Source organism: Bombus huntii, chromosome 1 (assembly GCF_024542735.1).
Source record: "Bombus huntii isolate Logan2020A chromosome 1, iyBomHunt1.1, whole genome shotgun sequence".
Lineage (NCBI taxonomy): Eukaryota > Metazoa > Arthropoda > Insecta > Hymenoptera > Apidae > Bombus > Bombus huntii.
In genome coordinates this window covers 7,323,860-7,337,143 of record NC_066238.1, presented here as the reverse complement: position 1 = coordinate 7,337,143, position 13,284 = coordinate 7,323,860, and the positions used below count along the sequence as shown (strand labels likewise).

At 42.9% G+C, this 13,284-nt stretch overlaps 1 protein-coding gene across 6 annotated transcripts in view; it reads right to left on the bottom strand.

Moving 5' to 3' along the window:
* The window catches only part of LOC126868417 (uncharacterized), a 304,466-nt gene that overhangs the window by 274,455 nt on the left and 16,727 nt on the right, over positions 1 to 13,284 (bottom strand). For 3 of the 6 annotated variants that reach the window (XM_050623806.1, XM_050623816.1, XM_050623825.1), the window contains exon 1: positions 6,865 to 6,975. The exons of 2 other annotated variants lie outside the window; for them this stretch is intronic. In XM_050623806.1, the coding sequence (XP_050479763.1) occupies positions 6,865 to 6,960 (96 nt within the window). In that variant the 5' untranslated portion in view covers positions 6,961 to 6,975. Of the gene's footprint in view, positions 1 to 6,864; positions 6,976 to 7,034; positions 8,591 to 13,284 lie in introns of those variants that run through there. One more of the 6 variants, XM_050623840.1, reaches the window with a different exon arrangement.

Sequence of the window (13,284 nt, the reverse complement as noted above, 5' to 3'; positions counted from 1 at the left end):
CATGATAATCATCAAACCTATAATTCACTATTCTATAATCACACCCATTGTCAACACCGTCAACACACCCAACCAATTCTACTCTCCGTCGTTCAATCCCTTCGGCCTATTCTACCAAAAAATTCCCAGGTCAATTTTACAGGCAATAAATTTCTCGCCGCATAACCCAAACCATCTTTCTACGTCATCGAAAAAGAAAAGACATTTTAAGCAAAAAGCAACCACTCCACCCAGAGGAGAATAAAAAAGCAGGAAACAGGTAGTAACCCTCTCTATAAAAAAATAAAAGAGAAACGCGGAAATAAAACACTCTCTCGTATGATGAACGCGACAGGCCAGTTTCCCAAACATCCGACACCGGGCGGTACAGGCGGATTCACGAGGGCGGAAGTTGTGTCTACTCGATGAAAGAGGAGAGAGAGAAAGATAGATAGACAGATAGATAGATAGATAGATAGAGCGAGAGAGAGAGAGAGAGAGAGAGAGAGAGATAGACAGATAGATAGATAGATAGATAGAGCGAGAGAGAGAGAGAGAGAGAGAGTTGGCCTGTGCGGTCCAAGGGCAAGGAGAGGCTGGGGAGCATGGCGGGACGAAGAAAATAGCCAGAAGGGGTTGAGATCCACAAAGCAGCACAGCATCGAGGGTGAAAGAGCTTTTTGCTACGGGGTTGCCAGTCCTCGAAGCGACTCAGCGGGCCAACAGCCACTGCAAGGGGGTAACCAGGGGTGCAGAATCGATTTCAGCCCCACCCGCAGACGCGATAGGCAACCGACAGAGGCACTATCCTCGATCCTCGTACACTCGTAGACGCAGCATCGCCGAGGGAGACGCGTCGTGTCGTGCTTTATAATAAGATACTTTATCGACCACGCGGCAGGTGGAAAATCGTGAAATATATCGCTTGTCAACGGCATCTCTGGTCTATCTTCCCTGCGGAGAGGGTGGAGCTCCCGTCCAACAACTTGCTTTTCCCCTTCGAAGGATGTTACGCTGTTAAAATCACGTCGTATCGAGTCTTCAAGAGTAAATAGAATGCCGAGTCTCGGAATGGAATTCTTAGATCTGGCAGCTTCTGAGGTAGAGAGACGACTCTCTTTGAGTTTACTCCGAAGTCGTGATTCTTTTCGATCGTAAGAATAAATGGAAAGTTTACTTTCAGGAATTGTCGAAGTAAGCTTCGTGGTCTCGCTTCCTTTCGATCGTTTTCCTTTCCTTGTTGATTTTCCGCCGTTACAAAATGTTTCAAGTTCGGCAAATAATCGTTGTTAGTACGTTTTTAAATGAAACTTGCATCGGGACATAAAAATTTGAATATCTTAATAAGATGAGATTTTAAAGAAGCTAAAACACGTTTTATCAACAACACGTAAAAATCCTAGCAATTCTTCCACACGAAGAAACAAGTTCCTCGAAACATTCTGTTCAAACGTTCGTCTGCAAATTTACGATTCGAGCAGACCAGTTCCCAGGGTGGTTAGCGGAACGCAGCTTTCTCTGGCATTTTCAAAATAGACAAACGATCGACGTGTCCACGATTACCGAGAAAAATCAAACACATAAGAGGACAAGCATCGAGGGATCGCGTGTACCACCGGTGCTATTTGTTCTCATAAAAGTGGGCGTAGTAGCTCGTAAAAAATGTATTGACAATACCATTAGACCAAGCGGATTGAAGCGTCTCCCTGCTGTATTTGCCGAGGCTCGTAAAACCCGGGAATTTACCAAGAGCCTTCACGTATGTACGTCTGCGCGAAGATTGGACGCGCTCCTGCCGCTTTTCCAAAGTTATTAAACTCCCGCTGCCGCGAGAATCGGTATACCGTGACAAATATGTCGCGAATACATAGAGAAGCGCAACAGGAATGTCCATTAAAATAATTTCGACTCGCGCGCGCGGCAACTATTACGATCGAAAAAGTAAATTGACTTTTCTTGTGTCAAGGACCGATGCTCGATACAGTTTAGCACGAAAATGTCTTTCATTAACTGTGAAGCATGAGCCAGAATATACGCTGTGTCACAACTGGACAGGGGGTTGTTTTATAGTAAGTGGAAACAGTAGAATAATATTCTCCCGTTTAAGGTTTCGTTTACGAGAAAATTGAATTCGAAATTGATATGTTTGAGATTTCAACGTCGGAAACAAGGCTACGAAGGAAAAGTACTTTACTCTTTTCTTTTTCTTTCGATTTATCCTCGCATAACACAGCCTGTAAATACGAATATAAAGTTTTGGAAAATATAGAGAACTGCAAAATCGGTGGTGATTTTATATAACTGGAATATATGTCTATTATAAAGAAGAAGTTCCATTTACGAATTATTGTTTGATCCAGTTAGGTAAAGGTTATGCAAAGCGTGTAGTAATGTAAAGATAAAGTCTGAGAAGTGTTTTCAGGACAGTTATCCTGCTTGATCTTATCTCAAACTTAGCTATTTACCTATTCCAAATGGGAGGAGGAATCGTAAAACCGTAAGAAGAAACATGGGCATACAGTACCTCTAACAAAAGCTGCCTTGTACTTGATTTCACAGGAAAGGTCATCCGCCTATCTGGCTTATCAGGAGAATAGCAAGAAGCACATAAACGTCTATATCAAACTCAATTCTAAATAGCAACGTAACTGTAAACATACACGTCTTGTACATGTGGTCTAACGTTGCCAACTTTCAACCATTTTGCTAACACTATAAACATTGCTTAGTCCGATCATGTACTGATACTACACTTATACCGTAAAACTGTCTGCGTTACTTATACGTCTACTTATCCGCTATTATTTACGAATGAAGACCACAGAGGAAAAGACGTAAGCCACATTTTGCATTTTTTTTAGGAGAGTAGCTTTGAAATTCTATGTACTGTCAATCCTAATTAAGCGACGCTCTTTTCGTCTGATTTTTGGATTAAACATATGTGTTCGAGCACTTGAAAGATATCGATCGTTTGAATGATATTCTTTCTTTACAAAATTTTATTTGGATTTTTATACCTTCGAACCTACAAGATTGTTAACCTTTAAACCACTTTCTTCTAACCAGCAACTAACATAAAGTTGAAAAAATCTCATGTCTATATTTTTCAGCGCAAATAATTCGTTTCTTCTAGCTTTATATGTCCATAATCGTTGCGTAACACTATAACGTATTATAAAATGAAAAACCAAATATTTCTAGATAATTTAAAAACATCGTATGAAAAAAAAGTGATCGATACACGTATATCATTAACCCCGACAACACGGGGCTATTCCTGGTGCAAGTGTGCCCGACGAAACTTAAATAGACGACTGCAGACGCGATTATTGATTTGTAACTGCATCGACCCTCCTTCTACCCTCTAGCTAGCCAATGCACGCTTCTGCTGGCCTACTTTAACGCTATGCAAACGACACAGTCACGAAAAGTCATGGAAAATTCCGTTCACAGTTTCGCACGCGATATTCGATTCTCATCGGTGCGATGCATCACGAAAACCAGACCGATCGATCGCCCAGTTTGCGTACAAGTATGTCGTACGTGACATTTCTAACCGAACGACGAGACTATCGGTACGTTAAAATATAACGTGAACTGTGAATGACAGAAATAACGAGCTAAAAGTATTGCTTCCCTTTTTTTTCTTTACCAGAGTTTCCTCGGTTCCGGTGAAATTGCGAGTTGTCGAAAGTTCAAAGTCGCAATTTTACGGTCTAGCGGTTTACGGTTTCAAGTACTTAACAAAATTTACTTCGTCGATATTTTTCTTCATAACGTGACGTTAAATACAAGTAGAAGTTAAAATTATCTTAAATTAAATTTACTTGGTCGATATTTCTCTCGTGAATTAAAAATTATAATTGCCATTTTCCAAATGTGAAAGATCTTTCTAAAATTGTAAATTCAGTTAAAGCTAATTTATTTTAGATTTGAAAGGGATAGAATCAAAGTTTAAGGATAAGGACTCACGACGACGACTCCATATTTTACAACTTGCACGTAAAAGAACGTTTAGTTCCATTTGTCCGCTGTTCGTGTTTCCCAGCACGATCCCGTGCCCGCCGCGGTTTGAATACCGAAACGTTTTAAAACTCTTTCCATTACGAGAAACCGCGTGTCGATACCATCGAACCTACGCCACAGGAACAACGGTTTATGTAATAACCGCGGCTCGTATTCTGCGCAACTATTTTACCGGAAACACGATGATCCGAGGCAGCAAAAAGGAAGAGATATCGTTTCGTTGCCGCAATTGCAGAAAGAAAGGATGCTTTCGACGACGAGCACGAGAAGTTATTATAGCGTACTGTAACTGTACAAACGTCTCTGTTGGGAATATATATGAATGTTTAAATAATCGAGACAATAAAAGTATCTTGTTTGTCATTTTTGAAAAAGAAACGCTGTTGCCCGATTTTTTGTGATTGAAACGCTCAGTGAAAAAGTGGAACAAGGAACAAAATTTTCGATTAAATAGAACTGAAGTTAAGCAGCAACATAGAGTACTCGAATAAAGTTAAAAGAAGACAAAGTTTCCATGAAAGCATGTTTGATCGATGACATGAATACTTAGAAGTGACGTGTCCAGAGGACAAAGCAGGGACTTGGTGAAACGAAAAATGAAGAAAGTGATAGGCTGCGAGCGTGGGAATCGTTTAGCTGCCGCTATAATGTCCTCTCACTACTCAGATTCGCAGGGTTCGCGAGCAGAGACGCGATTCGATTTATTACTCCTTGCGTAGGCTACTTTTTCCATGGTACGTTGTTTCGATAGAGAAACCTCCAAGTGAAACGAACAACGTACAACGTCAAACCGCAGAAATTCAATGCAATAGACTTAGAAAGAGAGAGAGAGAGAGAGAGAGAGAGAGAGAGAGAGAGAAAGAAAGAAAGAGAAACGAAAATATCAAACTCTCTAAGCGCAACTTAAGTCATCAAAGATTTACGCAAAATTTCACCTTTGAATTTGTTTTTCAAAATACGGCTATGTGTCGATACTTTTTGTAGCCATTGTAAATCATCAGACGTTATCAAACTATATCATGCGCCGATCGTCGTCATAACACAAGCACCATATGTTCTCTAAAGCCGTACGTACGTTCGTGGAGATGGCGGAACTTGGGCGCACATCTGCGCGATAATTGGCAAAGGTAAATGAATTAAGCTGTAAGTAGCTTTCACCAGGTGGTGTCGAGCAATAATTTCATGCAGGAAAGTTTGCATTACTTTGCTAATAGGGCTGTTTCGATGATATTTACGAAGGCGTTTCATAATACGTTGTACGGCAGGATTATTATTGGAGGCACGCCACGCTGTCCCGCTCCTCCTATCATTCCATATAACTTTTCTTGCTAGTTTTTCAACGCGATACGATACCTAACTCGCGAGTTGCGGCCCGCCTTATCCACGTGAAACATCTCGATCGATCGAAAGATGTCCCTCCGTTGATCGTGCTTGCGCGCACGTGTACGCCTCACGATATGCGCAACGTATCAACGATAATCCTGTCTCACGTTGCAAATTATTAGCACCAACAGATGCTCTTATATTACGTTACAACAAATTTGATAGCGAAACGATCATTCATTTACGAGTCATTCGATTATTCTACTCGACATAAAATCATAAAAGAGAAGTGCATAATCTACAATTTCTCACTTGTCAATTCGTTAATGTTATTATTTAGAAAATTATTGTTTAGGGAAGTCTTGATTTACAAGCTCGTCATTGATTTACTTGATTTACAAGATCAGGTGCACACCAGTTACTTAACTTCTAAATCGATAATCGAAAATCAATAAATCGAACTATGCTCCTCTATGCAACAAATCGTGAATTCAGGAGAAACTCTAGGACCCGGAGAATATGGAAGCTGTATGGAAGACACAGTACACGCCGCGAGACTGGGTATATTAGATTTACGTGGAAAGGCTGAAAGGAGCGCCACCAGCGGCAATTCGGTATTAATTAACCAAGATTCATCGGAAGCATCGGTTTTTCTACGGTTTGTTCTGGTATCGACCGTCGACGGAGAAAGCACGCCTCCGTTTCTCGCGCACGATCGCTCTGGTTCGCGCGGTTGACTCGAAATTCCCATTAACTCTGGTTGTCCTCGCGGAACCCTAGAGCCAGCAATGCCTCGATGAAAGTACCGACTGCAGTTGCACGGAAGAACCTTGAATTACAACGTTGAAGAACGTGTACAAACAGCGTAGCAAAACTGAGAAGTAACTGGGCCAAGTGGTACCTACATCGCTAAATAGTCTTATAGCTGTGCATATAACTACTTTCTAGAGGATGCGACAGTTTAGGAGATGTTTGCTTAATCGTGATTTCCGTGTTTGAGAAAGAAGAACGAAGATATAAATTGTACAGCAAAGTCAATATACAGAAAGCGTTGTCCTCCCAGCCCTTGAATAATTCCAGAGACTATTTTTTCAAGCTTCCAAAACAAGTCGCGATCGATGCTTTGGATGTTTTCTTATTCCTGGTTTCTGTATTTGACGAAGAAACACGGATAGTGGAGGAAATATGGAAAAAAGGACCCCATTCGAAGAACAGGAAGAGAGTTCTTCGTTAATTATCGAGCTCCGATTAACCCTCCACCCTAAATCCACTGCAGACCCTCCCTCGTCAAAATACTGGCCGAAAAAGTAGCAATTTCATGGTTCCGTTCACCGACCCATCGATAAAATGGCATTTACAGGAAATTGCAGCAGGATCGTCCATCTGTCAGTAGCGCTATCTCCATCTCCTGTAGCAGAGGGGGAAGCCAGAACGACAACGGACGAGGCGGACTACGTCAACGACTCGGTCGCGACCATTGACAAATGGATGGTAACGGTCGGAGCAACGCCTTTATTATGGGCATCATCCATTTACCTGGCCGCTACTCGCATCGTCCCATCGTTCGTACAGGATCCACCCCCGTGCTAATTTTTCCACAGGTCGATAAGTCGAGTAACGGTGACGGAGCATGCGAGGGGTCAAGAGTTCGGAATAGGAGCACACGGAAAGTGTGTTCGCGTCGCGAAGACAGGCTGTGTGTGTACCTTCTTCCGGCGCAGCAGCTTCCAGTCGAAGTGACTCATCCTGTTCGCCTCGTTAGCCTCTCTTTTATCGTGCTTCGTCCTCCCGCGACTCCTTTCGTCTTCGTTCTCTGTTTCTCTCTCTCTCTCTCTCTCTCTCACTCTCTTTCTTTCTTCCTTTCTTCCTCTCTTCGTACTTCTACGCTCGTGTCACCCTGGCTTAGGTGGTCGATTTATTCCCACGCCGCTGCAACACACGGAGCATACACGCACACACAACACGAGTACACACGAGACAGCGTCCTCGTGGTCGCCTCGTCCTTCTTCGTCGTCGTGGAACGAAGACCAAGCTAGGTTTGGTTGACGCGTCTTGTTGACGGGAACGACGACGCCGACGACGAGGAAAGACACGACCGACACGAGACGCTATGGACTCTGCATTCCCGACACGGCATCCTCGCGAGCCTCCACGTTGAAATCCTCATTGTTCTGCGGTCTCGCGCCCGAGGATACGTGTCCTTGGTATGGACAGCGGCATCCGCCCACTTGGAATACACGCGAACAACGCGGGATCCGTCCAGACCCGCTCGAGAGAACGGTTTAACGCCGAGAGATTCGCCGCCAAGGTCTACTGATTTTTCCTTTTCTTATACTCTCGCTCCTTTCTTCTCCCTCCTCCTTGTCTTTTTCTTTCTTTCGTTCCACCACTGACCATCAACGAATCAACGATGCACGAAACAGTCTTCTAACAGACTCGCGTTAAGAGCATCATTTTTTCCCTCGAGTATCATTCCCCTTCTCCTGTTTCGTTAATAATATCGTTTCACCGATCCTTTGCGAGACGTTCGACCGACAGCGTTTACACGTCACTCCTTCACGATGGAGAATCGCGAAAATCCCACCACCGGACGTGGTATTCATAACGAAGCATTCATCACGCTACTTAAACACGACGACACATTCGAAACATAATTAAGACGTACGAAGGACGCATCGAGGGCCACCTCGCTGCTTTTGTCACTGTTTCACACGCCTCGAGCACCGTGACACCGGTATTCGGCTTTTATCGCGGGCGATCGATGAACGCGGCGGCGGAATGATCAACGCGACGATTCCCGCACCCTCGCATCGCTCGTGCAGCCGACGAGCTCGCGTGCCATCTTTCCATCCCTCGCCGATGACCAAACCTCTACGACGCGATGTCTCGTGACACGACTTTCGTTCGTCGATCCACGTAAATCTCTGGGCCCTCCTCCGCCCCTGGAGGCCACCAGAACATTCATTCTACGAGCACACGAGCGCACCAACACTCTCGCGAAACTCGCCTCGACGTCTATCGACTGACCTGATTCCGAAAGTGGCGCTATGGTACAACGCCATCGACACAAACTCCTATCTTTCGACCTTTGCACCGGATGTTCCTTGTCTTTGTCGCGAGATGAAGAATCGGAAAGTTCAGTGGGGCGCGAGAGAGGAGTGACGACGAGGGTGGCACCGAGCGGAGGATGCAGGGCGGCGTACTGTCAAAATATCTGCCGTTTCCACGGAGCCGACGTCGACGTGCCGGGGCTCTGCGCGCTACACGGGCATGCGTGATGAACGCGGTCCTCCCGTCAACGCGGGGATAATCGAACACCGTCCTCTCTCTGCCATCGACTCTACGCCAACTACTAGCTCAATGAAAGTAACGTGCTACGGTAAAGGTCCACCGTCGAGATTTATTATGGGTAGTTTACGCGGTGTGTGTCTATCGTGCGCGTTGAGTGATTTGTCGACGGGACGAGAAGAATTTTTAAATGACGAGAGAGTTTGGAGTAATTCTTGGAGTTGGTCTGAGTGTATTTTGGATCTGGGGTCGTTGAAAAGGATTTGGCTGCACGCACAGAGATTGGGAATTTGATATTTTCTGCTCTTTTTTTTCATTACTTAACGTATTTCAATGTTCCAGTGCTTGTGTGTGATTCAGGAAATTTTTTAAAGACGTATACTATTATTTTTGTCCTTATCGCTTCGTTTATTTTAATACCAAGTGTCAATAATAATTTAAATGTTCCAAATTGTTCTCGAGCGTTGACTTAAAACATTCCTTTTATATCCGTTTTCGTTTCAGTGGAATGAGAAAAGGAAAAAAGCGAGTCTACAAAAATAAATTCGATAATTACTACCGGCAACTTCCTCGATTGAAAATCAATTTGCACGATGATAAAAAACCTTGACACTTTCGCAGCTTCCAATTTGTAAAACGAAATAATTTCGCAAATTCGTGGCAAGGTAACCAAGCGCGATGGAAAAGCGGAGGAAGCATAGAAATGGACGTAAAGAGAATCGGTGTAATGCGCTTTCCCACGGCATGAAGCATCGGGGAAAGGCTACGAAATTATTTATCAATGTCGACGAGAATTTTACGGTTTAATGGCGCATTGTACGTTCACCGTGCCTGGTTATATCTGGCTTGTATATCGGCGAGGAAAATACGTTTTGTCGGATTTAAAGCGACGATTGTCATCGGCGAACACAGAGGTTACGACTCTTCCACTCGTGACTGCTCGCGTGACTATGAAATCACGGTCTTTAATGTCGTCGCAGTCATCTTCTTTGTTGAATCGCGAGGGCAAGATACCGAGAGGTCGCCTCTCATTGGATCGTCTCTTTCGTCCCGTCATCCAGTACTCGATCAATCGAATGACTCTTTCATCCGCTATCGAGTCGTACCGTGGTCGTCAATCTTCGTCGCGAAATCTCCATCGTTGCATGATAGGTAAATTGTAGATGTTTAAAGGTAGGCATTGTTTCTTTAAAATCAGAAAGCTTTTTAAGCTTCATGTATTATACACGAGACAAAAATAATTACAAGAATATTCAAGAGTGCTGTAAGATAAATATTGTCAGGTATACGATATTATACGATACGAATTGTGAACCGATAATGGTTTAACTTTGTTACGTACTTGCATTTAATTATTTAATATGTTATGTATATATGTTTATACTCGCTAATTCTCTATCTATTTTTAGACGATCCAAAAAATTACAAGCAAAAATTCTTCTCCGACCATTTCCATCCAATGATCCGAGTTCCAATTCATTCCCCAAACTCGGAAGTCCCGAGAGAAGCCCCAGGTATCGAAGTTGAAAGAGCGTCGTGACTGCCTCCAGTCACGTCTGTTCTCCCGGAATCATAACAGTTAATTCTTATTTCAATCGCAACGTCGAATTTAATTTCTACGTAGAATCGCGTGCACCGGTCCCATTCGTGCTCTCGAAAGCCATTCCGGCAACTTGCTCCGAATCGCGTTGCAAGAATGGAGATTAATTCGCAGAGAACTTCCGACCGAAATCTGACGTTGATCTCTTACGTTCGTCGAAACATACAATTAAACCAATGTAATGAAAATATGCGCATAATTATCTTCTTCCGACTGGATAAAGAAAAAACAATTTTATATGTCACACGAATTTTCCCTATTTTTACATCTTTAAACCTTTCATGAAGTCGTAAACATTTACAGTCAAACGGAGAACGGTATAAACGTATTCAATTCCCCTAACAGCAACAACTTTTTACTCCTCCTACTACGTTTTTTTTTTCTTTTTTTCCTCATTTTAAACGTCGAGACCTCGTTGTCCAACAAAGCCGAGCGAAATTTATCGGGTGGCTCGTTCGCCGCGCTTATCTTGCAAATCCACCGCGGCCACTCGTTCCTCGCGTACTTTCATCTCACGCGAATTGCTTCGCGTGATCGTTCGCGGCCGACGAAGTGAAAATCCTACATATCACGGGACGAAACTTCATCTGTTTTCACTTCCACCGGGGATCCTTTAATATTATACGATTATGATTTTCAACGATAAATCTTACGATAGAGATCCTCGTAACGAAACCACGCTGACGGTTCATACATTTCGTCGATGATCAATTTTACAGATGAATTTCACGCAGAATACAGATTGAACCTGATATTTTTCGAACTCGCCACGGAAGAGAAACCTTTTGAGCTCTTGTTATTCGATTCACGTTTTGTTTTATCAATGCAGCTTAGATAAATGCGTTTCTAACTGTACCTTCTTCCTCTGGTGAAAAAATGCAGAGATACGATGTTCCGGGAATTATATGGCATCGTACTAATTCTGATCAACAACGAAATTTCAATTATACAGGGTGGTTGGTAACTGGTGGTACAAGCGGAAAGGGGGTGATTGTACGCGAAAAAAGAAATCGAAATTATAGAATAAAAATTTTCTTTTAATTTTTTTTTTAATTTTCCCATCGAGACAACGATCTAAAGTGAGATCCGTTATAACGTACCGCACGCGTACCGAGCGAAAATTCAAAGTCGATTTTCTCGAAAACAAAGCCTCGAACGAAAAATTTGTATTCTATATTTTCGACTTCTTTTTTCGCGTAGAATCACCTCCTTTCCGCTTGTACCACCAGTTACCAACCACCCTGTATAATTGAAAATTTCCAACTATTTAAAAAAAATAATCAACGCCTTTCATTACTTTCTTAAAATTCCTTTGTCCGTGTAATCGATCAAAACATTGATGTAAAATTCTATAATTCCAATTTTTAAAGGCAAGGACGATAAGAAAATCTATTTTTCTGAAGACGAAGACATGGTACTGCAATTGCAAGGTACTTAATCTGTAAAACTCGAAGAGCACAATCGTGGTACCATCACAGACTCCTTTAAGGAAAAACGAAACTGTGTCACCGATATTAAAAATTCCAAATTATTAATCGTGGCTGGAAAGTGCGACAAAGTTCGATCACCGTTATTCGGCACGGATATGGCGGGAGAATGAGCAAAAAATCGCGATATGCAAGTTTGATGGGTGGATAGACTGGCGCCATCTATCAGGAGAAGTCAGCACCAAGGCAACCTCTTCCGCGTTTCATCAACAATGCAGTCGGGATCGTGATAGATCAACAGGGGATCCTCGAATATCACCGCTAACGAGAAAGTCATTGCAAATTTGTATGCAAATCGGGCGCACCGTGTATTATTAGCTCGTCTTTTCCAACTTCCCCTGTGCGAAATCGCGCGTTCGTCGTCAATTAAAAATCCAATTTCTCGCATCGATCACTGAACCACGATTGGTCGTGAAAATTGCTAAATTATAAAATACATAAGGGGCAAACGATTTTTACCAGTGAATTTAACCTCGCAAAAATGTCACTTTCTATGCGATACAAAAACATTCGAGACAACGCACGACCTCGTTCCCACCCGAACCTTTGTAACGTGTGTACAGATAAAAAAAAAATTTTTTTTACTCGCTTACTCTTGTAATATCGACTTCAAATAGGCATTGTATATTATCGTATATTATTAAGTCTTAATAATAGAAAGATTAAGATTTCCCTATTCTTATTCTTCTTACCTATTAAATACGATAATTGATTGTTCTCACGATTATTGGTTCGCGTTACACTCGTGGGACAACGTGGGTCGAGGCGAGACCGCGTAGGATGACTAGAGACTCGCTTTTAAGTCTCGCACCTGGTATATTCGTTAACCGTCAATTGCTAATTTTTACCCGACAATTCTAAACACCAGCGACTCGAAACTTTCTGTCAAAAATAACGTGTCATCGTTCAGTTAACCCATATTCACGTAATAAGGTGTGCTTGCTCGGGAAACGAGTTCAGCAGTACGTCTTGTCTCCAAAACCGCAAATTACAGGCGCAAGAGGGGAGAGCGCGTGAGCGATGAATCGCGACCGGGAATCGCCACGAGTCGACTCGCTCTTGGTAAAGAATGTGCACGGCCGAGCCGAAGCGCTATGATTCAATTACGGGGTAACCGGCATCACGATCACGTGTAAATCAAGATAAATCGCCGGTGTACTCGACTGTCCTGGTTCGACGATGTTGCGATATCGCTGCCGGATAGCAATCAAATTGTCAGACGCTCTAAGTGCGAATCCCACTTCTTCGTTGCTCTAAATATACGAGAGCAAAGAGAAAGAGAGCCCGCCTTCAACTACCAAGCCTTTCTTCTTCCTTTTAATCTTTCCACTCTGTAGATCAATGCAGCGAGAGCAGGAAATATCGATACCAGGCGTCGATGATACGATCCTGGCATCCGCTCCAACCATCTTCAATCTTCTTTCTTATACCAGAGTTTGTTCGATGAACCGTTTTAGATTCATCCCTCGTTGGGCCTTGTTCGATTACTTAATTTACTCGATGTTAGGTTATGTCAAAGTCATGATATAGGATGATTGTAAAATTGGTCAGCGATCGTGATATATAATCACGTTTCGAACA